This window comes from Enoplosus armatus, chromosome 8, assembly GCF_043641665.1.
Source record: "Enoplosus armatus isolate fEnoArm2 chromosome 8, fEnoArm2.hap1, whole genome shotgun sequence".
In the NCBI taxonomy this organism is placed as follows: Eukaryota; Metazoa; Chordata; class Actinopteri; order Centrarchiformes; family Enoplosidae; genus Enoplosus; species Enoplosus armatus.
In genome coordinates, this window is record NC_092187.1 from 4,212,513 (window position 1) to 4,239,844 (window position 27,332).

General features: G+C 41.0%; 1 protein-coding gene across 1 annotated transcript in view; it reads right to left on the reverse strand.

The window, feature by feature from the left end:
* Positions 1-1,135: 1,135 nt before the first annotated feature.
* cep104 (centrosomal protein 104) overlaps positions 1,136-27,332 on the reverse strand; it is a 29,228-nt gene continuing 3,031 nt past the window's right edge. Inside the window, exons 4-21 of the mRNA XM_070911009.1 lie at positions 26,960-27,022; positions 24,309-24,385; positions 23,650-23,818; positions 20,879-21,034; positions 20,483-20,710; positions 19,176-19,391; positions 18,688-18,855; positions 17,684-17,857; positions 14,005-14,181; positions 10,434-10,634; positions 9,481-9,576; positions 9,082-9,169; positions 8,354-8,426; positions 7,980-8,088; positions 7,751-7,889; positions 6,327-6,394; positions 2,631-2,718; positions 1,136-1,331 (exon numbers count right to left, since the gene is read on the reverse strand). Coding sequence (XP_070767110.1) covers positions 1,201-1,331; positions 2,631-2,718; positions 6,327-6,394; positions 7,751-7,889; positions 7,980-8,088; positions 8,354-8,426; positions 9,082-9,169; positions 9,481-9,576; positions 10,434-10,634; positions 14,005-14,181; positions 17,684-17,857; positions 18,688-18,855; positions 19,176-19,391; positions 20,483-20,710; positions 20,879-21,034; positions 23,650-23,818; positions 24,309-24,385; positions 26,960-27,022 — 2,421 coding nt within the window. The 3' untranslated portion in view covers positions 1,136-1,200. The remainder of the gene's footprint in view (positions 1,332-2,630; positions 2,719-6,326; positions 6,395-7,750; positions 7,890-7,979; positions 8,089-8,353; positions 8,427-9,081; positions 9,170-9,480; positions 9,577-10,433; positions 10,635-14,004; positions 14,182-17,683; positions 17,858-18,687; positions 18,856-19,175; positions 19,392-20,482; positions 20,711-20,878; positions 21,035-23,649; positions 23,819-24,308; positions 24,386-26,959; positions 27,023-27,332) is intronic.

Here is a 27,332-nt window from a genome sequence, read left to right on the forward strand (position 1 = left end):
ACTTCATTTCTTCTCTATAATTTATTTAAGACAAGAAACAAAAAGAAAAATGTAAACACACACGGCAAAGCGTGAAGCTGCACTCAGGTTGTCAATGGCTTTTAGGACTGAAGCAACGTCTGCAGGAGTGTTGCCAAGGGAGGAAAGTCATTCCTCGTCTGCTCTCATTACTGCTTCTACAAGGAGAGGAGCGTTTCTAAGTATCAGTCACCGTCATCGGCTTCTGGCAAGGTGTAGTGATTGACTACAAAGCCATGGGAAGCTTCATTCTGGTGATCACTCTTTTTTAGTTTCATTTCTATCCTGGGTGTTTTACTGTGGTCTAAATATTTTAATGCTGGATGTCATTTTTTTTTTTAAAAAAAAGGAAAAACTGCCAATTTGTATCATTTTAAAATAAAATGTTCACTTTTACAGCAGACAGGTTAGTTTACTAGCCTGTGAAAACAGTTGTATAACGTCTGCATTGGAGGAGCTTTGTCAAGTCTGGGAAAATAACCCTGATAATGTCATAGTGATGTCATCAGGGTTACTTCAGCTTGGGCGCAGAGACGAGACATTTGTAACAGGAAGCCAGCATCGCAAACTGAGGCGTGGTCTGGGTATTTACCAGACGGACATGGTCTACCGAGAAGACACCATTAAGGACTAAAAGTCAGGATATCTCCACCCCTGCTGCTTAAATCGCTCTCGTGTTACCAAAACTTAATACAATACTAAATCAATGGAGTCCTTTAAGCTGTACAATGCCCCGCCACAGAGACATATGAAAAATAAGATCCTCAACACAGAGATATCCTGTAAGGAGATCTCAGTAAACAGCACACACTGTGCTCATGTTTACAAGCCCGGCAGGTGTGTGACACCAGACGCCTGACATATAGACAAAAGAGGCCAGAGCTCCAACATCGCTGAGTCCTGCTGTCTCTTCTCTGTGTGGATTTTCTGTCACTGACCATAAGGACTAGATTAGAGTTAATCTACAATGTGTCAACAAGTGGATACAACATCATGTTGTAATGCCAGTTTGTACATAAACTGATAAGATATCTTCAGTTTTGGCCTTTAAATTCCTATTGCATACGTCAGTGAATATATCTGAAACCTATCAGATGTGTGCCGATGTGAACGTGGGACCAGGAAATACGGGAGTGGGGTGGGATTACTAGAGGGGTGTCCCCTGGATGCTTTGAATACGTTTCAGTGCTTCCCTGGTGTATGTCCTCTGGCCAGGGGTGCCAGGGCCGGGATCCGGCTGCCTCTGCCCATGGGTCTGGCTCTGGCTCCGACAGACCAGGCCTGCTTCAGCTTGGCTCCACCGACAGCCCGGCCTGGACACACACACACACACACACACACAAAAGGACACCTTTACAATAAACCTCTGTAAGACCTTTAACACTGAAGAACCCCCCCCTTTGTTCTTGTGTACTATTTACCACTAAACAAAGCAGCCTGCATCACTGCTGATGTGAGTGTAAACAGGAGGGTTTCATGACATCAGCAGCTGATGGTGATGTGACTGCATACAGGGAGAGATCACCTCCTTTCATGATGTACTGTCACCGAGTCTATGCTGCGGTTTACGGTTTAGAAAGGCTTACTTTCAACACGCAGTAAGGTACTAATTGTGTTGTCAGCCAACTAGTGGGATTAGAAAAGTGTCAAAAAGTTCACAGATCCCTTAATCAAATGTAGCAATGCCACTCTGTAAAATACTCCATTACAAGTAAAGTAAAGTAAAACTGCATTCAAAATTTTACTCAAGTATGTACAGAAGAATTAGCACTAAACAAAAGCAGGCTTTCCTGTGTTTTATAATGGAGGCAGACACGTAGAACACCCTCTCTAACATCCTACAAACTTAATACACTTTTATAGAATAAAACATGAATCATTAGGGGAAAAGGGCAGAGGTGCTATTTGTGTCAGGATCCGAGTGGCTTTCCTATTGGGAAAACCCTGAAAAGTAAACATAATCACTAGTGAGCCATTGTCCCTGTAGAGTGTGAACTTGTGTGCTGTGGCAAAGCACTCACTACATGACGGGACTGGCTTATTTGAATAATGCAGGATCTGTATGTCAGCGGGGTACTGGTGGAGATTCGCAACTACAGAATGCAAATGCAATGAATAGTTGTTGAAAAATGCCAACCATAAATAGTACCACATGGGGTGATATAATGAAACTTTGATTTATTCAGCAGTGGTCCTCTAGTATGAGTGGGTTGAACAAGCCCAACGGTCACTCTGGCATCAAGATGGTTATTAAAGTAACATGACATAAAATAATTGGCATCCAGACGAACACAACCCTACTTACCTGTACAAAAAGCAGGGTTGTTGTGATATGACGTGACTGTAACTGCAAGTTTCGTTAAATATCTACTTACCACCACTACCATGATTGCGGAATATCACTCAAAATGGGTACCCAAACACCCACTACACTAGAGCTCCAAATCCAATCTGCCACTATTTTTATGTGCCTCATTCTGAGCTCTGAGGCAGGAAACCATAGTGGAAAAGCTGCAACATGAAGTTTTACCAACAAGCATGGGCACTTTGTGCAGCTCCCACACTGAGTGTTGGGGAGGTAGGTGTAAGTGGAGGGTGTATGAATGCTTTACCTTGTGCTGGCTGGGTTCTCTGGGACACCGCAGTCCTGCGTGAGTTTTGTTTACAGCCCTCCCTGCCCATGAGGTGAGCCTTCCAGGCCTGGAACAGGGACAAAGTAGCTCAGTGAGTCCGTTTCTCTCCCAGGTACTTTCTCGATTGGGACAACCACGGGTGACTGAAGGCCCAGTCAAGGCCCGAATGGCTGCCCTCCCTCCCACTAACACTGTGGTCTTTCATTGGGTTTATGCTCAGAGCTCTGGCAGCAAGAGTGTGACTTTCTATGAGTTTTTTCTTCATTCATTTTTAAGGGTGTGTGAGGTGAGAGCGTGCATGTTGTGAATCAGATTTTGAATGAGAACACAAATTAGTTACAACGAAGCTTGAATGATACTGTGTCACTGTACATTTGAGCATACTCTCAATATCTCTCCTATCTTTCCATATTTGGGCATTAAGTGGTTTGTAGGGGATAAAAAGGTAAAGCACTGAAAACTAACACCATGTTGGATAATTTTCACGTTTAATCATCAATGATTCTTTTTTTTTTTTGCCAAGACCAGCCACAATGTTGATAAAGAGACTCACATTTATGCAAACATTGTATCACAGCAGGAACCACACACTTATCACTCAATATCATTAAGGCTGCATTCCAGCTACATGTGCCGGTTCCAGTATTGTGCATGCCGTCTCACTGGGACACTGGAAATGGCTAGCATTAATTATATTAGTTACATCTGGGCTTTTACTGCATATCAAAATGTCTGCTGTGAAAGAGGCCGATTTAACACTAAATCAAACCACGCGGGAAAATGCTGCTGCTGTGCTCTGTATGGATTTAGATTTTTTGACACGTACGTCCTGCCACACCCCAATCAGCGACGTTACAGCAGTTGTTTTCCATCAGCTCGCGATAGGAAAGCACGTGCTATGACATCACTGATTGGTCGTTCAAAGTTTTACCTATAGTTTTTACTGTAGTTCTTCTGCATTTTTATATTTATTCCAAACCAACTGCTGCCACTGCTTGTAGTGACATAAAATTACTTCTTGTCATAAACTGTTTATAAGTCAACTCATTATTGTTTGATTTGGGTAAAAGTGGGCGAAACAGCGTGGCAAAACATACAGTTGTTTCGATGAAAAAAGTTTATATCAAGAAAAAAAAGGATTATGACTTAATATTCACTACTTTTTGGCTGGACCGTAGCAAAGCGGGGCCAGCCCCGTAAACATGAAGGTCTGACTGAGTTTTCCCGTGGGCTGTAGTTCTTTCAAAATGAATAGAGGCTAACAGTCCTCACTTACGTCCTAAGAAGGCATTTACACCGAGGTGCGGACATTGACCATACACAGTCCAACCATATACTAGGTCTCAACCTAGTCTTGTTGTTTATCAGGTAGCTTACACTACAGAAATCAGGAGCGACTATCAAATTCTGCCAGCACACAACAGAACATTAAGTTAGCCTAATAAATGACCTCCATCAACCTATAAAGCAACAATCCAAATGGGCGTTCTCATCCCAATTACAGGGTCTCGGCATGAGTCTTGTACAGTATTGTAATCTTTCGTTCTGGAAGTGGGTAATTTGCGCCCCTTCTGCCTTTCTTGGATGTGGTCACCATGGCAAGCACCTAAGCACCATAATTTGAATGAAACGTCTATCTTCCATCAGTGATTGGTAGGGATTATAATAACACTGATGCAAACAATCTTTTCCTACAAGATGCAATTCTTGCATTAGAGTTTTGTGCAGAAATTTCATTTCCAAAGCGCTGCTGCAAACTGGGACAGGCAGGGCCAGGACAGGTGCTGGTCAGGCTGATTCTTGTTCTTCTTGTGGCTCCTTGAAAGACGAGTTGCATGATATATTCGATTAGAATCCGCAATGAAACGTAACGGACGACAAATGAAAGGCGAGGCGACGCTGTTGTTACAAGTGGGGCAGAGAATCTTGTACACTGCATATCCATTTTAAACCTGACAGACAGAAAGGATTAGTAATGGATGAGCAGCTCTAAGCGCGCTGAAATATGAGCACGGTTTACTTATAAAAGAAAGAACAAACTATTTGCCCTCTGGTTTTATTATGTAATATCCAATATTGAGGTTATATTTACTTAGTTTGCTCATATTTTTGTGTCATGTTCAAGATATATCCTCATGAATGAATAATGAAATGAGATTACCAGTAAATCCTTAACGACAACCTTTTCCTGTTACAGATCAATCGTTGCCCATATAATACACAGCATTGAGCCACCTCAGCAGGAACTCCCCTACTGCTGGAATTAATGGAAACCTGAACTTGTCCAATTGTACAGGAGAATGATTCACCTTTGTCCAGTGTTTATAATTAGTATCAAAAGAACTGCATTATCCTAAACCCTTTTCTATCAAAAATATGTATCAAAGTGCTATCTGTAAACAGCTAAATGGGACATTTTGGTCTTTACTTCTTCTTACTCTAATAGGAATGTGAAGAATGTGATGGTATTTACTTCATCTTGAGTCAAAAGAAACAGCCCATTATGAACAAAGGCTTTGCCTCCTTTGAAGCCTTTAAAGGCCAACAATAGCGGTGTTTTACCTCAACACCTGTTTGCTCCTCAAGCCTGATATTAGATGCTTTTCGAGTTTCTATGTCGATATAAAAGAGGGAAAATAGAACAGCTCAAGTTCAGGCTCACATAGCAAGCCATTTTAACATTTAATAGCTAGACTGGATATATATTGCAGATATTTGTAATTCAATGCTTAGTTCCTAGTCAAAATGAACATTTCAGATATCCACAATGACATTCTTCCTATCTAGTCAAAATGTATCTTTGGTCATTCAAAATTATATGTTTATATGATATGTGAAATATGTTTAAATTATGACAAGTAACAATTGGATTGTAGATATCTGAAACGGGAGTTTTTCCTAGTAAGTCTTGTATTGCAAATATCCAGAATATTCTTTCTAGATATCAAAAATGCAATTGTGGATATCTGAAATTGAAAGCCCAAAACACTTGAATGGCATAAAATGATATCATTTGTCCTAGGAAGAATGACGTTGTGGATATCCGAAATGTTCATTTTGACTAGGAAGAATTGAATTACAGATATCTGCAATATACATCCAGTCTAGCTATTAAATGTTAAAACGGCCACTTATACTTTTGAATTACTTTATAATATTTGTTTTGATTTGTACAATCAAAGTTGTAGATATCTCAAAATACAATTTCTACTAGCAAGAATGTCATTGTGGATATCTTTAATTACCATTCTGACGAGTGAGAATACAATTTTGACGAGGACAAATGCTATTATGGATATCTAAAATGTAATTACAGATAGGAGTGTGGTTTGATTAAATGTTAAAACGGCTTGCCATAGGCTTATGTTCTGAGAAAACCTTAATTAAACCTAGAGCTACCACATTCAGCCTTTTGTTTTCTCCTCATCTATTCTGTTATCTAGGTAGCAGCTCTGTACAAGTGACCTAGGTGGCTTTTTTTATTTTATTTTGCAAAGACACAGTTAGCATGAAATAGCATACCAGGACTAATGTATGATGCTGTATATCAGTTCTTGATCTCCTTTAGTCAAGCCATTGCTTCAGAAGAAACAAAATCGCACAGAGATGGGAGTGACAAAACAGGTGCGGTACAGTTGGATCTCTCTTGTGTAATTTGCATGTACAGAATCTCACCTCTTCTCCAGGCATGAAGTTGTTGTGACACAAAGGACAGTGGTTGGAGTCTTTACCCGAGATGGGGGCTGAAATAGAAACACGACACCTTTAAGCCACCTGTTATACAATTACAGAAAAAGTCTCCTAAACACTCCAGAGAAAAGAATAAAATGACTCCACTGAATACACCTTTAAGGAAGGGGAACATTAGGGTTAACACAATCTATCCTAACTCACAATTCAAATTTCTGTTATAATAACCAACAAGGGTAAGAGAGACTTGAAGTTTATGGTAAAAAAAAAAAAAGGCCCACTCAATTATCTATGGAGACATATGGCTGGTGATAGACAGGAAGCCTTGACACAGAAAGTCTGTTTCTTCAGGTTAGTAGATACAGTAACAGTAAACTGGTATCCAACTGGGAAAAAAACAAACAGAAGGAGAAAAGCTGACCTCAGCTTTCAGATAGAAGCACCACTGAAACCAACACCATGGAAAAGTACTGACTTTTGATTTCTTAAAGTTCTGTGTAGCATTGTGAACATCGAGTATATTTTCAGAATCATGTTTTATAAGAGCTTTCATTGTGGTCACAGAAACGCTGTACCTGCCCGAGGATGACTTTTCAATACAATGAGCCAAACACTTTAAAAGAGATAGACATCTCAGCTGCACCGGGTGCTAAACCAAGGTCAGCTTAAGGAATCCAAGCTGTGGAGAATCAAGGTAAAAACCAGGAAGAAAAATACATGAGCGGATGTTTATCCACCTGAGGTTGGTGAATCAGTGTTTCAGGAAATGTGTCTTTTTGGAACAAATGTAATGGTTAATTTAGATGAGGAAATTGTGTTTTCTGTGAGCTTTGAGGTGGAGGCAAATTCCAAATTCTCTCTTAACATACCAGTTTTTTAGCCAAACAGTGGAATTGTTTTGAACGGTCAAGTCAATGACTTGACCTCAGTTGAACTGAGCATGTGATTCTCCTAATGGAGACCCCATCGTAGGCAAAACACCCCCAAAATAAGCTGTGATGATGTGTAGCTGGCTGTAGTTCAGGCTTGACAGAGCATCAAGTCATTTACAGCAAAATATCTACAACCAAATATTTAATGTGATGGCTTTATGTCTCTTAAAATTGGGGAACTATATATAAGGGTGATAAGGATGTAAACACCATCAAATGATAGCTAAGTCTGTACTTATAGCCCTCATTTTATTTCAAATCTACAGAGCCAAAAGAACAAAAATGCAACGTTCACAATTCTGGCTTGGGACCTTTGTTACATGTCATAAATCTATCTCCTCCCAATTTTCCCGTCTGTGTCTACACTCTCACCATCCAATAAAGACAAAAAATAATACAAAAAAAAAGAAAAAATACCAATTCAAACAAAACCAATTGCATGATTTCCATCACATTAAAACAAAACTGAGAACTCACGGTTGCAGGCGGGACCTTGGACATGGCGAGTCAGATCTTCAGTGGCCACGGCCTCTGAGCAGCGTGGACACTGGCTAAACTTGGGCCTGCTTTCACATTCACCCAGCAGGTGCTCTGTGATGCTGGCTATCTCGACTACCTGTGAACAGAATGTAGAGGTGTACATAAACTCTTCAAGCAGATGTCCTTCTTTCAAGAGGACAACACTTTTAAAAATGTAACAGTCTACCTGTCTACATTCATCGCAGCGTCTCAGCATAGGACAGTGTTTCCAGTAGTGAAGGTCCAATCCATCCTCTGTGAATGACTCATCCTTTTTACCGCAGAATATACACAGGCTGAAAGGCCAGATCAGGCTGCAGATTAGATCATATGCCTTCAAAGCATTGGCTTTATAATAAGTACTGTGACATAATGACATAAACATATTACACTGAATTAAACTGAAATTAACAACTCAGCTGGGCAAAAAATTGACTGTGTGAAAACTGCACAGAAAACACTAAACTTGTGAAATCGGGACTAGGCTAATATGCAATATACATATTTAAAAATTATTATTCCAGTGATGATTTTTTCTTTGTTGAGTTATGAGTCACTTACTTATCCAGATAGTTGATAGATTGTTGGACGTCAACACTTTCTGTTACCTTGTTCTGGGGCACTTTTGTGACAGCTGGAAATTAAGAGGACAGTATCAGTTACTTGTCATGTCTGCCAGCCTTTCAAGTATCAACTCGATCCAGCACTCTATAACAGAAATAAATAATACAGACTGTACAGACATTAAACATGATGTAAAGACTCATGCCAGACTTGCAGGGTGCATAACTTTGTCAATAGAGCTCTAGTCTATGTACACTTGATGATAGCTGGGTAGTGGGTGGTGTGCCTGCACTCTATTTCTGTACGTTGATGGTAGAAATGACTGGCAGCGTCAGTGTCCTGTCAGAGATACTGTTATATTGCCTCCAAATGGAACTTTTGTTTCTGTTATTGACATGCTAAGACAAGTACAATACTTGGAGTTCAAGTGGTTAAACTCTTGAGAGCACTGTTGCTGGGCAACTGGCAACAAAAGTGTTATCCTCTTTGAAAATGGTCAGTGATTTTGGCTTTTTTGCATTTCAATGCCACGCTGAGGAAACAAAAAAAAGAATGAGGACAAAAGAGGGCTCTCTCATTTATGTCACAAGTCGTGACCTCAGCGCTACCTTCAAATTTTCCACTTGCGTACAAACAGGTCACATTTGAAGGCATTAGTGCTATAGTGTATAGTTTACTCTACTAAAGAATATCTTTAGTGTGAGTAGAAACTGATGTGTACATACTTGTTTTGCCAGCTTTTTGAGACTCTTTCTCAACTTTGGGAGCTTCTTTCTTGTGCATTTGTCCTTTGGTGTTTTCATTCCCTCTCTCCTTCACAAGCAGACAGAGAAGTATGAATAGATGTCAGAAAGCACAGTTCCAAAAAGAGATGCTATCCCATGAGGAGAGCTCTACACAACTTTAACAGCAACTCCAGACATAGACAGTTTTGGATAAATGGTGGAACTCCTCTTCATAGGAGACATAATGTGCCATTGCGTTGTTATCAGTACATGTGAATAACTGAGTCTCTGACCACCTAGAGAGTAAAAACTCTACCAAGTCTGTGTGGAGTCATAAATACAAATTAGTAGCCATTACAAGAAGTGATGTAATCGCAGTCTGATGACTGCTCCACCTACTGTGATCTCTTTCAAGGCAGCCAGCTGCTCCTGAAGAGAGTGGATCTCCTCCTTCTCTTTCTGCCCATCCTGCTGACCACCTCCCTTCTTCAGAGTCTGGGTGAGAAGTAACTTGCCATCAGCCTCTCCTTTCCTCTCTCTTTCTCATGTTAATGTAATTTCAGCATCACAGATCTCTCTTGCTCACCACGCTAACTTTCATTTCATGATTTCTTTCTTTTGAAGTTGAACGGCTTGAAGCTCTGCAGACTCTTAAGGCTGCAGTGACCACATGATCAGAAGTTTTGGCAGTTGAGCACTACTCAACAGCATGGCCATACGTAATGGGAACACTAGGTCTATAATAATGCCAGTAAGAAATTAAGCTTGGTAACAGGGTGAGTCACAAACTTTACGGTAAAACGTTTATACAAAGTTCAGTTGGAAAGAAATGGAATATTATTTCTACATTTTAATATCAATAGATACATGCATGGATCTGGCTTGGGTAATTTGTTTAACCAATGACTTTGGCAAAGGAAGCAGCAGAGGCAGTTAGCTGTTGCAACATGATACACTGCCTCCTCATCCTTGTTACTGTCAGCTTGAAAAAATAAAAAGACATGACGTCATGTAGTCTCCTCTAAAAAGCTCAACTCCTTTCAGCTTGAGAGAGTGCTCCCATCTGCCATGTCTGACAGTTTCACTGTCCACCTACCAGCTGCTCCTCGCTGACTACAATCTGTTTGAAAATGAACAGTGTGAACACACCCTCGGCCCGGCAGTATGATGCAAATCATTTTAACACAGTGAATATAGACACCCATGTAAATGTTAGAAATGTTGCATTTTGTTATATATAGAAATAGGAGATTTCTGTTATTTCTAATTCTCCTTAGTTCAGTGAAAATGTTGAGTATCAATGAGAGATTCATTTCCTTCTCAATGAGAGAAGGAAAAAAAACACTTCTTACCCGAGGCTCCACTAGCTTTCCGTCAATCTTGGCAAAGCCATCGAAGAGGGTTTTGTAGAGGAAGTTCTTCCGTGCTGCAGCATCGTTGGGTGGAAGGTAGCTGAGAACAGCAGCTCTGTGCTGCTGGTACATGGATAAGATGATGCGCACTGCAAGCTCTCGAACCGCTGATGCACTGTGCTCCAAAGCCGCTGTACAGAACTGACAGAGGAAAACTTTCTACTAACTTTCTACTAACATGTGAACATTGAGCAAGAATTTGGATTGACTGGATATTACTGTTCCAACATATGCCATTAGGCAGGTTCAGCTTTGGTTTGACCTACTGAACAGAAACACCTTTATTGGAAAAAAGAAAGATTTTTTTTGTTGTTGGCATGAAACTTATTTGAAATTACAAGTAAAGATTTCATTTTAAATGATAAACGATAGAGAATGGGCTGTGTTGTTGCAATTAGTGATCATAAACCTGAGCGGATAACTGGGTTTTAGTCGGCCTCCCACAGTGACCTCATTTCATAAATGTCATGCATAGTAGAAACCAGGTTTCTGTAATCAAAGTAGGGGATTAGGGAAACCTGATTTCCCCAGCTTGAAATCTCCAGGAGGAAGCCAATGTCTTGGCCATGAGATTGCATAACCAGGTTGCTAATCTAGACTCTAAAAAGACTTTCAGACTGTCTCACTGCAAAGTGGCGGTATGAAAGGAGAGATCGTTACACACAGCGGTGCATCCACATATTTAAAATTTGTAGAAATTTACATAAACTATAAGGAAATATTCTGAAATCTGATCACTGACCTGTTGCAGGCTTCCGGTAGAGCTTACAGTAATCAAGTTACTTCAGTGCATATAAACCCTTTGTTTCCTGAATAACCTGATTTCTTTGAGTAAACTTGTTTCTTGTGTGCATATGCACTACATGAGGTTGCATGTGGTGTCCCTCAGGGTTCAATGTTTGGGCCTTTATTATTCAACTTCTGCTAAATTTCTAACAAGAACCAGGACCAGGACTGAGCAAATTACTTCTATTCTTGGGAAACAGTCAACACACAGATGTTGATTCGAATGCATTTCTTAGCCTGGTGTAAAGCAGTTTAAATTGCATCTGTGTTTGAAAGGTGTCATACAATTAGTTAGGTTAAGTTTTAGCCTACAGTATGCTGGGGAGACAAGGCAGGCCACAGTGCTTATAACAGACAAGGTTTTATGAAGCAATATCTGCTATATTTGCAGCCGAGTTTCATGTGCAAACAGTCTTTTGAGGGAAGTGCACATCATGACGTAAAGAGAGCCTATTTTCCGACATAATCTCTGTGAAGAGAGTCGCAACACAATGGCAATCCCAGTGGAGAGTACTGTGTACAAAGGCCACCCATCCCGGGCTCAGGGACAGCTTGCTATTATTCTCTGTTGTCTCTGCCTGCCACTTCTCATTTTAATTACAGGAAATTCAATCACCCCTTTTTTCCCCCACTCTGGCTCCCGCCTCGGAGCAGATCACCCAGGTAACAGTGGAAGAAAAAGGAAAAATGCTGTAGAGCTGTCAAAAGGGCTGGTCACATGAGCTTAACAGGGGAAGATACCGGTAGAGATTTTAGCTGTGAATGTAAAGATTCGGTCATATACCAAGTTTCTTGTGTATTAAAATTAATTAAAAGATTAAAGATAACCTGTGTCTGTTGTGCAACGTCTTTGTCTGTGTTTGAGTGGACCTCATGGTTAGTGTAGTATGTGCAGGTATATGCACATATTGGTGGGGTTAAATCTGTATAGACATGCATACATTTTTGTTCATATTTGTCAGGGAACATTTGATTGTAAAATCTAAGGTTGAAGATTTATTGTAAGCTCCCACACCTACATCACCACCTTCACTAGCACATGCTGATGCTTACTTATCTAGTGTATCTACCTCTGTGTACTGCCCTGAGGGGAATCTTTTGTTCTCTCTCCACTCACAAACACATACAGTTGAAAGTTGTCTGATTGAGGTTGCCTGGCCACAACACACAGTACTAAAGGGTTGTGAGTTTGGGTCATTCATGCTGTGTGTGTCCTGAGGAAGAGGACAGCTATCTTTAATGGGTCAGCGCAATAAAATAAAGTTTCCTGCAGGAATCAAGTAGCCTTCTGTACTTTCTAATTAAAAGATATATCGCTTGCTGCCATGTAATAGTATCCGATCAGGTCTACCCTTCTCTGTTTGTCCGGTTTCAGACATCCACAGCGAGAAAAATCAGGGATCTTTAGAGGAGGAGGATTTTTAGAACCTTGGGAATATGTGTCCACAGTCCCGATGGCCTCGGCTATTGTATCTCTGCTGCAGTTGCTCTGGTTGATAAACGCTTAACGATATGTTTAATGATATTTTAAGTGTCTGAAGTTAAAAAGGAAAGCAAATCTGATTAGCACAGTGGTCTACCAGGTATCTCAACAGAAAACCAAAGACAAGGCAATTATTTCACAATCTGGTCCTGGTCCACAAACCTGGTGTCTGTCACATTAAACAGTCTGACAAGAAACATGGAACAGTCCAAGGAAAAGGCAAGCTGTGGAATAAAGCACAGCCCTCCTGTCACATCTCAATCCAGAGTGGAAATGTTTCCCAGGCAAACACGGGAGGCAGCCAAAACAAAGGGGACAGGCGCTGAGCAAGCATGCACAAACATGCAAACACAGGCCACCCAGCACCAACTGTGTGGCTTTGGCTTCAGAAGGCGGAGAAACTCAGAGGACAAACCTAACAATTTGTTCTCACTGATAAAAGCCGTGTAAAGTCAAGAGGAGGGCTGAGTGGAAGGGGTGGAGGACCGGTGGTAAACTAGAGATGGGAGGACGGGACGGCTTGTTGTCCTGCCCGGCCTGGTCAACAGTTGGATAGTTTGCACGTAGATATTAGGTCACTGCTGGAAACCAGAGGAGTGCAGGGGACGTTAAGTGAATGCCAATGGTGACAGCATTGACTCAGCTGACTGGAGCTTCTCGACAGTCTGTCAGGCTGAACAGAAAGGCCACAGAAGGCCAGGGAGGGACTGTTCCTGTGTCAGTTAGTCATGCCGTAGTTTCTAAGCCAAATGTATGTAAAATTACCTTGATAGACGCCTACTTTTAAAGTCGAATAATACAGGAATTACATTGCATGGATCTCTACACAGTACATGCGCTATCATGTTATGGAGGATATGTCTTAATTGCTATTTCCAGATTGGAAAAAGTATGACTGTGGAGACAAAGTTGAAATCTTTGACAACCTGTAAGATTTTGGCTGCAGATGCCTACATTGACATTTTTAAATCTAAGCTCTAAAACTCCCTAAAAATGTTCAGTGTGTCCTCCAGCATATTTCTGACATGGTGGAAAAGCCTCAGAAACCCCAAAAGTCTCAGAGTACGGAAGCCTAGGGCCGCTGTGGTAGAGGGTTTTTTTTCTCTCAAGATAATGGAATAATCATGTCATTATCTCAACATTAAAAAAGATATGATGATCTTGAGCTATCAGGTTTAAAAAGATAATTGCAACCATTCTCGACTTCTGTTTTCACTCGATCATAGATGAATTTGCCTTTACCTTCATGACATTGTCCAGGGTGAAGCCAGAGCTCTCAGTACCCAGCTCAGTCAGTAGCTTCTCAAGCAACTCGGCCCGACTCCGAGCCAGGCGAGAGGGGAAGTTGGATTTGAAGGGCTTCACCAGCTCACCAGGGATTACCTGCAGGGCACGTACATCCTTCAGAACAGCAATTTCCTAAAAGGGGGACATGAGAAAGAGAAAATGACTTTGAAATGTAAAGTGTAAAAGTCATGTAATGTCATTGTAGACTTACAGAATGCAAAATCAGAATCAGAATCAGAAATACTTTATTGATCCCCGGGGGGAAATTAGACAAACGCAACTTCAAAAAGTTAGTAGTTAAAAATACAAAAGTTATGATAAAGGAATAAAGGAAAAAAAGAAAAAATAAGAAAACAAACAGGAGCGATTGTAAAAGGCTAGATGCATGGTTGGCACATATAAGTAATATGTGTGCTGTAAGCCACTAACAAAACACATCTGTGTGATACTACACATGGTGATTTGTCATTCAACACAAGCAGCAGAGAGACAAGTCATGACAGAGAATACAAGTGTACAATTAAAGAAAGACGGAGGAAGGTTCTTGGAAAAACATCTTCGTTGTTTGCCATTTTAGCCTCATCAGATGAGTGGAATGTATGTTGGAAATATGGGACACACACACACACACACACACACACACACACACACACACACACACACACACACACACACACACACACACAACCAATATAATTTGTCCTCAATATACAAAGAGGCATTCAGTAACGGAGCTCTGAACAGATCCAGAAGGGCCGGGCAATGATTTCAGAGGGCCGAGACTCATGGCAATAGCCTGCACAGTGGTGGCCTAAGTTGAACTCAGTGAAACAGAAGCTACTGCAGCTCATAAAGACATCCTCCCTTTCTTACTCAACACACACACACCCAACACATTCTGGTCTCATCCACCAGTGCATGTGCACAAAGAACAAACACCACCTCCTCTGTATTGAAATCGCATTAGTGGCTCTTATCCAATTAATAGATACGAGGAGGCAGGCTAGGCCGTCAGTGTGTCTATTAACTTCATAAATATCTGTCCTCTTTCTGTGCATGCTCACCCAAAGGGGCTCAGTCGTCCTGGGGAGACACACAAGTCTCTCTCTTTGACTGTTTAGAATTTACAAGCTCTCTGAACCTCTTCTTGAGTGGTGCGTCTTTCTTGGAAGAATCAACTAGTTTCGGAGAGATAAAGTAGTATATTCTGATAAAATTGTTGCCTCAATCCAGAGATAGGCCAATAAAAGTACCAAGCACGCACAGGTAATCTTTTCCAAAGTTGGCCTTTGGAGGAACGTTCGATTTCATTTTACTCATTGAAGCTGTTCCTTCTGTTTGCTCACTGTGGGGCGTGTAAATAAGCCACTTTTCTGGTCATTGTTTTCAATGCAGACTTGTGTTGTCCATCAGACTGATTTCATCTTGAGGGAACAAAACGTGCTCCATTGAACCGCAGCCATTATCTGTGTTCACGTGCACATAAAACCCCAGTTAAGCACACAGATATATCAGTTTGTCCAGCAGGTGCATTTATCCAGTGATTATGAAGTTTATGTGTATTTATCTACTCTATTATTAAATATATCAATGACCCTATTACTCTAATGAGTCAACAAGGACTGTATTAAAACAAGCGTCATCTCTGGTAGATAGCTTTAACGTTTCATTTCTGAAAACGAATAAATGAGGCACTTTTCCCATTATTAAATAACATGAAGAGGCATTAAGATACCTTGATTAGTTATTGTCCATCAGATTGATTTAATTCAGAAAGAACAATACCTCCACCATGAAACTGCAGCCATTATCTATGCTTACATGCACATATGAAACACAGTCTAAATAATCTATTTCTCCTGCTTGCAGATTAGTCATAGCATCTCTCAATATTTCACTACTCCTTCGCTGAGATTTGCTCAAACTTGTAACATCAAGATTATTTATATGATTGCTTATATCAAGAATTCAGCCTCAGGACACAATAACATTTGTAGTAAAGGGTTCTCCTAGAGGGGGATGGGAAGCCAGCAGTATATCACACATTCAAAATCACCTGAAATTCTAAATCTTGCTATAGCTGCATCCAAGATCCTGTAATCAGTGATGGTAAATCTCAGACTCCCTAGATATATTGATCAAGAATTGAGACAGTGTTGTCCATTCCGTTCTGGATGATGATAAAATAACTCCTCCAGAGCCACAGACAACATTTTATAGCTGTTGTCTTGAGTGAAAGTGAAATAGTTTGTCAAAGATGATGCATTTCTAAAATTAATTTGGGCATTATGAATGAATCCTTCCTCCTAGGCCCATAACCAAACAGGCATGAGAACATGTAAAGGAGCTCCCCATTCGAATTTCTCTCTTTTCATGAAAGTGTGAACAAAATGTTCATAAAACTAACTTGGTAAGATTCATAAGGAATTGGTTGGAAGGCAGTCAGTTAGTAGGGCAGGTCTCTAAAAGTGCCTATTGAACACCAATTTTACCAATATTTTCTTATTTTTACATTTAATCTACATTATTCTTTCTTTTCTTTCAGAAATCCAACCTATTGAAAAAGACTCTTCTTTCTCTGCTTTAACCTGATCTAAAGGATGACATTCATTCATTCATCATTTCACCATGTGTGATCTAACATCTTTCTCATACTGCTCAGAATTCCTAACCATAACAGATCCAGACTTCTTCTTTGATGACTACATTTCTTGAGAACCATGTGATAATGGTGAGATCAAGGTCTACATGAAAATGAAATGAGGATTTTTTTATATAAAAGGAGCGATGTCTCTAAATGTACTCACAGTCTCGATACACTATTGTTGTTATTAGATAGATTTCAAGGAAGAGAACTGATTCAGCTGCAGAGACCACTTTATGTTTACATGGGTCAGCTCTTCAAAGAAAAACTTTGAATAGTTCTGCATTGTTCAGGTGTATCCCAGATATGTTGGATTACTTTTAGCTACTGATTTGTTGGTAGTTTTTCTGTACATACTGAAACCATCAGAAAAGGACATGTCAGCACTATATTCTCACTCCTCCAACTTATCCATAATATTGTAAATACTTTACATGTTTTTTTAAAAGGTAATTCTTTGGTTTTATCATTGCACAGTTGTATTGGTTTTATTTTGTGTGTTTGAGTTTGTAGTAATGCTGTATTGGTAAGCGTCCCACCCTACAGAGTCTTGTACAGGCCCGCCTAATGGGACAGGGAGGTTACTTAAACCCTTTTGTATTTGTTACAAGATGACAGGAGTTCCACCCTGTTGGTTTGTGTAGAAATCCACTATCCAGAAATCACTACTACTTCAACTTTGAGATATAATAACCATAGTCAAATGAGATTATCACCAAGAACATCAGCAGCCTCTTCAGTACATTTTACATTGCATACCACTTGACAAAATGTCTGCTGGCTTTTTTGTGATGTTGTTTTATGGAATAAAAAAGAAAGAGGCTGCTGATTTTCAAACATTATTAGACAAAAGATTTCACAGAGCTCTACACAAGGGAAGATGGTGAAGGGGGTGAAGGCAGACTGCAAAATCAGGAAGCAAAGGGTGAATGGAAATGAACTGGTGCCACTGGTGCCAAATAAACGTGTCAGTCCAGTGCGTTACAATACCTGTATGAAGGTAATGGCTGTGGTCCGGAGGCGGCTGGCCGAGTCTCCAGACCTGGCCAGCAGGTTGGGCCAGGTCTGCTCCAAGCACTGGGTCATCTCGGCCCGGCCCAGCCCCAAACCTGGGATCAGCTGGCTCAGCAGGAGCAGCAGCACCTTCAAGGAGGTGTGGAAAACCTAAGGAAAGTGGACATTTAGCTCCAGATTTAGCGGACTTTCCAAGAAAAGCTAGCACCAGTGTGATGTCAATTAGCAGAGAGGCTCGACTTGGCAATGTTTAGTTTGAGTTAGTTGGAGTATGTAGATGGACAGTGACAATCATAGTCGTGAATGGATGTTGTTGGAGCAAGTTTTATAAAAGGTTTTTATTTTGTACTCGCTGACACGCCAACCAGACATACCCACCAGATAGTAGAAAGCAAAGACGCCAACTTACCTGTTTTTTTACAGGTCGACTGAATTACCAGAGTATTATCAACATTTGTGGAATTTTGTGTTTACTAGGTAAATTGAGACTGGAAAGACATACGACAAGCACCCTGGGCTACATTCAGAGCCAGGATGTAATGACACGACCTGCAACTTGGGCCACTGAGTTTCCAGAGAAGGGTGTATTTAACATAAACTAAACTGAAGCACATTTGCGGAAGAGCAGATTAAACAGGAAACATCTTAATGGAGTATTCTGTGTATCAATGTGACTAGGAAAATAAATGACTAGAATTATTATGGCACTACCCTTTTCATTATCATACAAGCTGTAGTCGACTCCTACAGAGAGGTTACAAGGCCATCCTTGTCAAAACTGTTTGTTTAAGGAAGCCAGCTCTGGGAGAGAGAGACCGGGGTTGCATATGGTACAGGGGGAACATTGATAAGAGTGTGCATGTGTGAGTGTGCGCTTATGATTTAACAACGTGAAGGTTACTTCTGTTTGTAACAGGAGTCCAGAGAACATGGTTTATAGAAGACGTTGACTAGACTTTTCTTTTGAGGAAATGACTTACAGAAGACACTTTATCCAGGAGGGCCTTCTTGACCAGGAAGACTGCAGCTCTTATCGTGTTTCTCAGCTCCTCCCTGGGGGTGGTGGGTGATAGCTCCGAAAGCTTCTTGTACACAGCCAGCAGGGCATCCCCTCTGAAGGACCAGGTTTTGGAATAAGCCCCAGCCACCTGGAAAAGAAGAGAGGACAAAAGATTGGCCAAGGGGTGGAAAAGATATCACAAATATCAGTTTTGTGGGTATTATAGCAGATGTGGATAGAGATTTGCATATATGCTGTGTAAGGTATACGGATCATATGTCACATCACTTTTTCTAAGTTACCTCAAACATTTCAAACACTTCTTTACCGGCGTATCTTGTTACTACTACGATGATACCAATATGTGAGACAGCTAAAATAGGCTTCACAGAATATTGTGAAGGGATACCAAAAAGTTTGTTTAACCCCAGTTAGCTTAGCTATCCACGTTTTCTTTGTTTTTCTCACCAGGCTTTCTCCGTAGACCTCTATTGGAAGGCTAGCCTCTCTCTGGGCCTTCTCTGTCAAGGGCTCTGGCTCTCCGCTCATCTCAGGGCTGTGTGGAGTTCTTTGGGTGTCAGGTTGGGGGGAGGGCTGCTCTGCAGGGCTCTGGATGGCCACCACAGGTTGGTCTTTCCTCTGAAGGGCAGGCAGCGGCCTCTCATCATAAGGCAAACTGGTAACCTGTCAGCACAAGACAAGAGCATAGGTATTATAATATTCATATATATTATATAACTTTCACGTTTTAATTATATCTATAGGTACTCTCTCTCTCTCTCTCTCTCATATATATATGTATATATATATATATATATATATATATATATATATATATACATATATATAAAGAACTCCACACAGCCCTGAGATGAGCGGAGAGCCAGAGCCCTTGACAGAGAAGGCCCAGAGAGAGGCTAGCCTTCCAATAGAGGTCTACGGAGAAAGCCTGGTGAGAAAAAAAAAAGAAAACATGGATAGCTAAGCTAACTGAGGTTAAACTAACTTTTTGGTATCCCTTTGGTATCCCCAGTACACAAACTAACAGATTTCCTAGAGATCCCTCAGTTCAAAGGCTCAATGATCAACATTTTCAAGCCTGAAAAGGATGTCCATCCTTTTGAAAAATTGATCACCTCTAGCCTTGTTCTTTTCTCTAACTCTCACTAGCACTTGATTACTGAATAGGTTGATCATTCAACAACATGATGACAATGAATGTTTAACCCCCTCTATACAAACCCAAGCTCCACCCAGTCAGCGCTGTCTCCTGTGCCCAGGGGCCAACTGACACCCTGCTGCCTTGTACAAGGCTCAAAGTCCTGCCTTGAGGCCCAGTTGGCAGGTGCTGGAGTCAGCCAACTGTTGCACGCTTTTAATTAAATAGTGAAACCCAAACCTGCAGTAGGGCTGGTCTCAGTAGGTGGTGAGTAAAGCATAAAAGCCCCCGCTGGTCATAATTTCCCTATGTGTGCCGTGTTCCAACACTACAGAGGCTTAAGGCAGGAGACGTGTTCCCAAGGTGTAGCACCTTGGGAACACGTCTCCTGCCTTAAGTGAGCTGGGTTATTTTTACAACAACAATACAGGAGTTCATCCAAGCAGAACAAGCTACAGGTACAGCTGTCTAGAACTGGATCATCAGAACTTCAACAAATGATTATTGGACACGTTGTTACTGTAGTTAGTGTCTGCAGGTGTTGGACGTGTTTCATGCTGTATAAGGATGTTGTGATGTGTTGCATTGTCAACACATTTGAAAAACTGGCACTTACGTCTATCTTGGGTACAGCACTAAGGGTGCGCGGTGTGTCAGGTTGGCAGCTTAGTTTGGGCGCAACAGTTCCTGCGTCTGGCTGTTGGTTCTGTGGAGCGTTAGTTGTTTTCCCCTTCCTGAATGTGTCTGTGGACATAAGGGGCTTGGTGGGGATGGAGCAGCGACCTGGAGAGGGCTGAAGGGAGGGAGGATCCTGAGCTGGGGAGGAATCTGCTGCCCTCGTGATCTGGTGATATGGACAGAATAACAGAATTCAGTTTTGGCAGAATAAGATGATTATGATTTTTCCCCATATCCCGTAGTTTCTCTCAGCCTGACAAAAATGTATCTTTTCCATCACACACACAGTGTTATTACACAGGTGAAGTGTTGCCGTCAGTGGTTGGTGACTGACCATTGCCATGTCCAGCAGGTTGTGGACCTCCAGCTGCTGGTAAACGCTCCTCCTGTACTCCTCCATCAGCTCCTTCTTCTTCTTGGCCAGGTCATAGTCTTCCTTTTCAATGGCACATCGCTTCTCCACATCATATCGAGCCAAACGCTCCCCCACCTAGAAGAGCCCGGGACAAGGAAAGGTAAAGACAGCCCTGCAGTGACACAGTGAGCCTCCACTGCATTTTTTAGACAGGTAAAAATGGCAGCAGGGCTTTTTGTAGGTATCATGATGTCTTGGATTTATGTTTGTCAGCATATACTGACTAAAACTCTATATTATTACCTAACACTGCTCACAGTTTAAGGGATTATTCTCCATCGTCTGTACTTATCTTGGAGGTGACAGTAGTGCTCATGCTGATATATCTACTGCATGTAGAAGATACAGTTTGTACACTGTTCATGGGCCTGTTTTGGTCCTGGTCTTAAATATAATTTCATCTGCTCTGGTCTTGTTCTTGGCGTGGTCTTTTCTTAAAGGGTTATTCCAGTTTCTTACAAAACGGGAAAGAAATACGAGAAGTCAGACAATCAGACAGGTTGTAAACAAAGGTTAGTCAAAGTTATTTGGAAGAGAAAACAAAGGTGAAGGGTAAAAGTATTACCCAAACTGTGAGTTGCAAACATCTATGGTTTCAACTTCAACCTACTGTAATTTCTGTAGTCGTACGCAGTCTTCCTGTGCAATGATGTTTGTTTACAACCTGTCTGCTTGTGTTTTTTGCCACCTTGGGCCTCATTGTGCTGATGTCACTGCGTTTCCAGATATCATAACTTAGATAGAAACAATGGCCAAAGCTGCACAAACAAGACCCAAATTGTAATTAACCAGAATTATCCTTAAAACCTAACTGGAGCAGGTTTGGGGATTGACTTGGACTTGACACGGGCAGTTCCACTCTGCACAGTATTACAGCCCCGGTGCCACATAACAGTAAGTGTGCCACGAGGTGAATCATTAAGATTTACTGGCTGGAAATTTGACAGAAACTTCCAGTAAGTCAGACACATAATTTCTTTGTGAGGAAATTCCATTAAGCTGAATTAGGTTGCTAACCAGGTGCCAAGCAACACAGTCTGAACATCAACGCTTTGTGATTCTTTTCTCTCTTTTGGACAAACTCAAAGTAAAGTGGAAGAAATACGCTCTGCCTTCTGTCCTGTTTTCCTCCTGAGATGTGTTTTCAGATATCATGTAACGCCAAAAACCATCCTCCGACATCCTGAGGGTGCGATGACAAGGGATTTTCAGCATGACTACGTTGGCAACTGCTTTGTCCGCGATGCTAATGCCATGCTAACAAGGTGCTAATGTGCGTATGCGTTATCTGGTTACAGAAAGGCTTGCGGTTGGGAGTGGGAGAGACACTACCCGAGGACCATCACTGCAGCTGTTGAGCTTATTAAGAATTCATGGTCAGCATGGTAACACTGTACACAAAGGAGGTCACTAACAGGAATCTGAACAATGTTTAACAGCTACTGTTACAAACAGAGGTGAAATTACACTGGACATTTGTAAAAAGAATACACGCCTCACAAAGTTGAGATTTGCAGGAGAAATATTATTATCAGTAGCACTGGCAGTGGATGGATAATGATATCTGGACCTGAATTATTTCCTCACCATGATAACACATTACTCACAGTTTTCATAGCTGTATTTGACTGTTCATGGCCTGACTCCACCCCAGCACTAATCATAGATTGGGTATAAACATGCTGCAAACTATATTTCCTTGAAATGCATTGCTTATTGTTATAAAAACTATCTAAGTAATGTATGTAGTGGAGTAAAAAGTACAAGATTTCTCACTAAAAGGTAGCGGAATAGAAAGTAAGTAGAATATAAGGTTGACTACTGGGAATAGACATCCTGGTATTTTCTCTTGCCATATTCTTGCCAAAATCTACGGCCTTTTGCTGGAAAAAACACTTCCAGTAACCAGGGATATTTAGCACGTGTGTGTTTGTGAGTCTGTGCGCCTGTGTGTTTCACATACTACTTGTTTTTACTGAAAACAATCCCACAGTCTCCAAAGCCCATTAACACAAAATGCAACTGTCACACCTAAATACTGAAGTCCGACCTTAAAAGCCTGTTCAGCGGCAGCTCGTCCCTTTACTTTTCTTGCTAAAATGGCAGTTTACAGTCCAGCTGTGTGGGAAAACATTCTTTAGAATAAGTGTGAATGAAGCAGAGTGCAAAATGTGTAAAACAAAACGATGCAGGTAGTTCAAGTGGCTTTAAAGGAATAGTTTGACATTTTGTGAAATATGCTTATTAGCTTTCTTGCCGAGAGTTATATGATTAAATGATACCATTCTCAGTCTGTGTGTTCAGCATAGAGCTAGAGCCGGTAGGCGATTAGCTTAGGTTAGCATAATGACTGGAAGCACAGGGAAATGTTCAAATATCCACCAACCAACGCCTCTAAAGCTCACTAATTAACACACTGTAAGAGTTTGTTTAATTCATACAAAAAGTGAAATGTAGAAAAGACCTTGAGGATCTCTTATAACTGTACTTAAGCCCTTTTGAATTTTTTGACGGCCTTAAATATGACTTATTGAAGACTTTTTCAGACCATGAGTAATTCATTAAGACTCTAAAATGCTGTAACGAGAACACACCCTGGCATTCGTCGTGCATACTGCTCAACCATGCGAGCAAATATTTGGTGTCAATACATTGTAGCCATCCAGTCTGCCTCCCAGCGGCTACAGTACCTTTTGCAGGTCTGCGATGGCCTGCTTCAGATTCTTGGCCAGCTCGTACTTCTCCTGCCGGACCATGTCCTGCTTCTTCTGATCCAGTAGACGGACGATGTGGGCAACTTCGGGGTCCTGGTACATGTCAAAGGCCAGGTCGTCCAAGGGGGAGATGGACTCACATTTGCTGGGTGCAAGAAAGGACACAAAGACAACAAACATTTGAATGTTTCAGTTTATTTAATGTTTCAAACATTTCTTTCTACACAACAACACCGTTCTGTCAGGTCTGAGCTTGTTAAACTTGTGAAACACAATAATGTGATTTAGTGTCTAAATTCATTTGAGACAATGCCAGCGCACAATACATGTGTCATCATCAGTTACATGGGCTCAGTATTGTGCAATTCCTGATCAAAGGGGAAAAACACTGACCGACCCCCCCAAGGAGTGAGACCCTGAGGTGAAACATCCCTTGGGGGTTGATATAAAAAAAAAAATCTAAGAAAAAACTATTTCGAAATGTGTTTTCCTCTTTGCACGGGCCGCCACCTGCATTGTCTTCAAATGCAAGTGACCTTGAATGCCTTATTGGTTTTCTTCCAGACTAAATGGCTTTGTTGAACAATGTTATTGTCACAAGACAAAGAAACCAGGGTTCAATGGCCTAGCCTCACCCCATGAAGGTCGTGTCCAAGGCAGCTTCCAGCTGGGTACTGTTGAGGTAGTGTTCGATCAGCTGCTCTCTGCTTGGCTGGGGGTAAACAGATGGACAAATTACACACACATGCATATATACTCTTGTATTACTGTGTCAGGAGGACCTGACCATTGTTTTCTAATCCCATTTGCTTTAAGGTGACCCTCATCTTCAGCCCTTACCTGAACCTAAAACTGACCAAAACACTGCCCTTTACAAAAGTCAGAACGACTTCACCAGATACTCCTTGGACCTTAAAATGGCAGTAATACAAGTACACTCACACACAAACACACATAAACCCAAACCCAATCATTAATCAGCACCTCACTGCACCTGACTGTCATACATGCAGACTTGTGATCCACTGTGTACACTGCTATCACCTGAAATGTTAAGGAAACAGTGTCTACTGATGACATCATTTTTGCATTACTTCATGAGCGCCAAACCACAAATTTATTTGATTAAGGACAACCTTCCTGGTAGAGCAGAGCACCACTTCCTGATGGCCAGTAATAAGTAGCTACAAGAACAACACTGCACACTCATGCAGTATGAAATAAGAAGCTAAGCTATAGTCGAAGCTATAGTCGAACATTACTAAGAGGAAATAAACAGGGATTGACAGTCCCTTGATTAACCTAGCCTAGTTTATTGGTTAACTGATTATGTCATTATGTTATTAACCTATTTTGAAATGTTAATGTCACATTATCATCGTTAGTCATTGACAAGGATTAGATCTGATGTTTTTGCTTCGGCCATAAGCACAATTGCAGGTCATGTTAATGAACTACACTTCTTAAAATAAACTTAAAGGGTCAGTTCACCCGAATTGTATTAAAAAAAAATTGTTGTAGCTATAGTTGTAGCCAGAAACAGATAGTTTTGGTTTTATTTGTTCAGGTTTTGAGATATCTGTCTCTGAGATTTCTGCCACCACCCCAATACAACAGAAGTGAATGGAATTTAGTCTGCAATGTGGGAAATAAATAGTGGATCTCAACAATCTATAAGACAACCTTCATTTGAGCAGCCCATGAAGAAATAGACTGAAGAAGGAAAATAGAAACTTGTAAATACTATTAATAATGAAAGAAAACATGTGTGAGGATTATTGTATCAATTCAATGGTCCATCAACCAGGTGTTAAATGAGAGACGGAGAGAGGGAGAGATCATTACCATGGTCAGGTATAGGCCTTTTTCCCGGAACACATTTTAACATGTCACAATAATAAAAAGCATCCGTGTAAATAATAAAATGAATGATGGCTGAATTCTATTTAGTTGCTTCAGTCTCAGAGTCCTGGTATTATACATGGTGGATCACTGTCACGGCTTACTGTGACACTTGCAGGCAAAAGAGCCATTGATAATGTTATTAGTAACACCTGGGCTTTTCCTACTATGACAAGTCAAAATGTCTGCTGTGAAAAAGGCCTGCAACACAAGTTACATGTAAACACAAAGAAAGAGCAAGCTCGAAATTGAGAACTTACACTTTATGAGCATCATTTAAAATCTGAAGATTGGCAGTACTAGTTGGAGAACAACAGAATAGTAAGAAAAAATAAAGTTTTGACCGCCACAGAGCAGAGGCCATGATGGGAGCTTCAGCATCTTTGTGACAGGAAAAAATGCTGTTTACCATCAACCATGAACAAAATTCCATTCAGAGGCAGAAGATATCTCAAAGAAAAATATCTCAAAACCTGGACAAATAAAACCAAAACCATCTGCATGGCTAGATACCCCTGGGGGTAAGTGAGAAGATGTGTTTTATTTCTTCATAATTTGTATGAACCGACAGCAACACATACTCAAGTGAGCTTTCTTCCAGTATCTACACCACAGCGTCCCTCAACGGGACAAACACAACTTCCACCCACAGAACAGATATAAGAGAACAAGATCTAGCCGACCCTCCAGGCAAGATCACGGCTGTGGTGGAGGTGCTCAGAGTCGGATTAGCGGAACAACAATGCACAGCCTGTTCACTGGAATCTGTGCGAGTGTGTGTCCGTGTCTTTCCATGTCTCTGTGTCTGTGCATATGTGTGTGTGTGTGTGTGTGTGTGTGTGTGTGTGTGTGTGTGTTTTAAGGTGCTCTCTCTCCTCCAGGACCTGTCCGTCTGCAGGACTATCTGATTACACTGGCTAACTAAAGGCCTCCTGTGTGATTACATACTGTCCTCCCTTTGTGTCTCATTACTACATTCCTGACACATATACACACACCTAAACACACACACACACACACACACACACACACACACACACACACACACACACACACACACACCACATTGAGGTGGACACGTGTGCATACATAGACATGCTTATGTAGTGTCTTTGGATCTGTGAATATGAATAAACACTACATAACACCTATAGAATATATCTATATATCTATATAGACCTTTTTGCCGTTTTCACATGCCAAAAGTTCAAACTGTCATAACGGCTGCAATGTCAGCGGATGGATGAGGAAACATCAGTCAACCCTACTCTAAGTGACTGATGACAGAGCAGTGTCCAACAAAACCACAGCACGACAGCACCACCTACTGCTGTGCAGATGTAAGTTCAGTGGTGGGTGACAGGTGAAGATAGTGTTCACTTACAATTGTGTTAAAAGCATTGCCATCCAAAGACTCTCCCAGAACATTAATGGCAACCAAAGCAACCTGAAATCATAAAAAGATGTTGGTGAGGCGGCTGAACGAAACCGAACTGCGTGAGAAAATAAAAAATCAATGCATGTGATAAATGGGTGCGTGTTGGGAAGTTAATAGTGGAACTATTTTACTACAGTTTAAAGGATAAGGCTGGTTACATTCTATATTTTTTTTATTATTATCAACAAATCACATGAAAAGACAAAAACCAAAAATGAATTGATCTTAATAACAAGTAGTGTATGTGTAGTCAACACATGATTTAACTGGGTGACATGTTCCTTCACACACTTATTTTAAGTCAATCCCATATAAACTG